The 1,945-nt window shown below is 35.7% G+C and overlaps 1 protein-coding gene across 1 annotated transcript; it reads left to right on the forward strand.

Annotated features, from left to right (window-relative positions):
* The first annotated feature begins 51 nt into the window (after positions 1-51).
* Positions 52-1,685, forward strand: LOC107061142 (uncharacterized). Its single transcript, XM_015309954.1, has 3 exons — positions 52-85; positions 362-1,389; positions 1,479-1,685. The coding sequence occupies exons 1-3, from the start codon at positions 52-54 to the stop codon at positions 1,683-1,685; spliced, it is 1,269 nt and encodes a 422-aa protein (XP_015165440.1).
* Positions 1,686-1,945: the final 260 nt, after the last annotated feature.

Raw genomic sequence — 1,945 nt, forward strand, 5'->3', positions numbered from 1 at the left:
TTATACTCACTGTTACTTATGTTATTTCATAACTCTTTGTAGGTCATTAACATGGTTGAAGTTACCATATACTTTCATCATGATGGTGAGTGGCTAACCAGTCCAGAACCACATTATGATAGAGGATGTGTGACTTATTGGAAAGGGTATGATCCTGACCTAATATCTTTTATTGACTTAGCGAATAAGTACATTAATAAGTTAGATTTTGTTGGTGTGCAGGAACTTATTGTACTTGAGTAACTTATTGTACTTGCTCCAACTGGGAAATATTTTGAAATAATAGGTGATAAGGGAGTTAGGACCTTAACATCTTTTATCTCTATTGAGTATAAATCTATTCACTTGTTTGCTATTGAAGATTGTGAATTGTCTGTTGATGCTGTAACTGATATTATCATGCATGATGGGTCATTTCTACTTTCACCAATTGTTAATGAGGGCACAGACTGTAGTGAAAGTGAAGATGACAGTAATAATGGAATGGTGTTTAGTTGTTTAGATTATGATAAAGATGAATTAGAAAATTTTGTTACTAAAAAAAAGAGTAATATAACTGATAGTTTGCAAGATTATAAGGAGATTGTTAAGGGTATGGCCTTCAAGGACATAGCTGAAGCAAAACAGTTTCGTAAACTTTATGCTCTAGCTAAGAAGGTAGAACTAGTTGTGGTGAAAAGTGATAAAAAAAGATTGAAGTATACATGTGCTGCTGATGGCTGTCCATTTTTACTTCTTATTTCTGGGGATTTGACCACTCCTGGAGTTAGTGTCAAAACACTTGTAAATCATATAGAGTGTGGAACAACATATGATAACTCTTTAGTAGATTACTCAACAATAGCCTTGTATTTTAAGGACAAATTGCAAAGTGACCCCAAATACAAGGTCAAAGAAATGAAGGCTGATTTACATAGAGTTTTTGAGCTAAATGTAAGTGAAGCAAAGTGCAAGAGAGCCAAAACGGAGGTATTGGAGAGTTTAGAAGGTAGCTTTGTAGACTCTTACAATAAGTTAGAGGGTTATGCTACTGAATTGAGAAGTTGTAATACAGGGTCTGACATTGTAATAGATTTGTCTAAAGAGGCACTATCTAATGGTAAGAGAAAATTTCTTAGGATGTATATCTGCTTCAAGGCAATGAAGTTGGGTTTTAAGTCTGGGTTAAGACCACTTATTGGGTTAGATGGTACATTCCTTAAAGGGAAAACTAAGGGACTGGTATTGTGTGCTGTTTGTCAAGACAGTAATAACTCTTTCTACCCTCTAGCTTGGGCTGTGGTAGATAAAGAGACTAAGAGAACTTGGACATGGTTTATGCAACATTTGCAACATTCACTTGAACTTCAAAATGGTGAAGGACTGACATTCATATCAGATATGCAGAAGGTAATATTATACAACTAATTTGCAAATTTTTTTCCTTTGCTTGATACTGTTTCTTTTATTAATTTTAGTTGTTTTAATTTGATACTTAGGGGCTGCTTGAAGCAGTAAGGACAGTCTTACCTGAAGCACATCAGAGATATTGTGCAAGGCATATTGAGGCAAATTGGTGCAAAAGATGGGGTAAAGGTGAGCTGAAAAAGTTGTTATGGTGGGCTGCATGGTCATCATTTACAGAGGAGTTTGAGGACCAACTTCAAGAGATGAAGGAAGTTAATGGAGAGGCTGGACAGGATTAATAGACAACTATCCTCTCAAAGCATGGTGCAGAGCCTATTTAGATACAGTGTGCAAAATTAGGCTGTGGACAATAACTTTACTGAATCATTCAATGCCTGGATACTTGAAGCAAGGTACAAGCCAATTATTGGACTGTTGGAAGACATCAAGGTCAAAACAATGGAGAGGCTGGCAGCAAAAAAGGTTGTTGTGAGGAAGTGGAAAGATGATGGATTTAGTCCCAAAAGTGAGTTGTTGTTTATTCAGTATTTGAAGATTT

The sequence above is a fragment of the Solanum tuberosum genome, unplaced genomic scaffold (genome assembly GCF_000226075.1).
Source record: "Solanum tuberosum cultivar DM 1-3 516 R44 unplaced genomic scaffold, SolTub_3.0 scf00115, whole genome shotgun sequence".
Classification (NCBI taxonomy): Eukaryota; Viridiplantae; Streptophyta; class Magnoliopsida; order Solanales; family Solanaceae; genus Solanum; species Solanum tuberosum.

Excerpts from the sequence above, each read along its gene's own strand:
- LOC107061142 (XM_015309954.1), top strand. The coding sequence starts at position 52 with ATGGTTGAAGTTACCATATACTTTCATCATGATG. Across the intron at positions 86-361 it reads CATATACTTTCATCATGATG|ATTGTGAATTGTCTGTTGAT; the intron begins GTGAGTGGCTAA and ends TTGCTATTGAAG. Across the intron at positions 1,390-1,478 it reads TCATATCAGATATGCAGAAG|GGGCTGCTTGAAGCAGTAAG; the intron begins GTAATATTATAC and ends TTTGATACTTAG.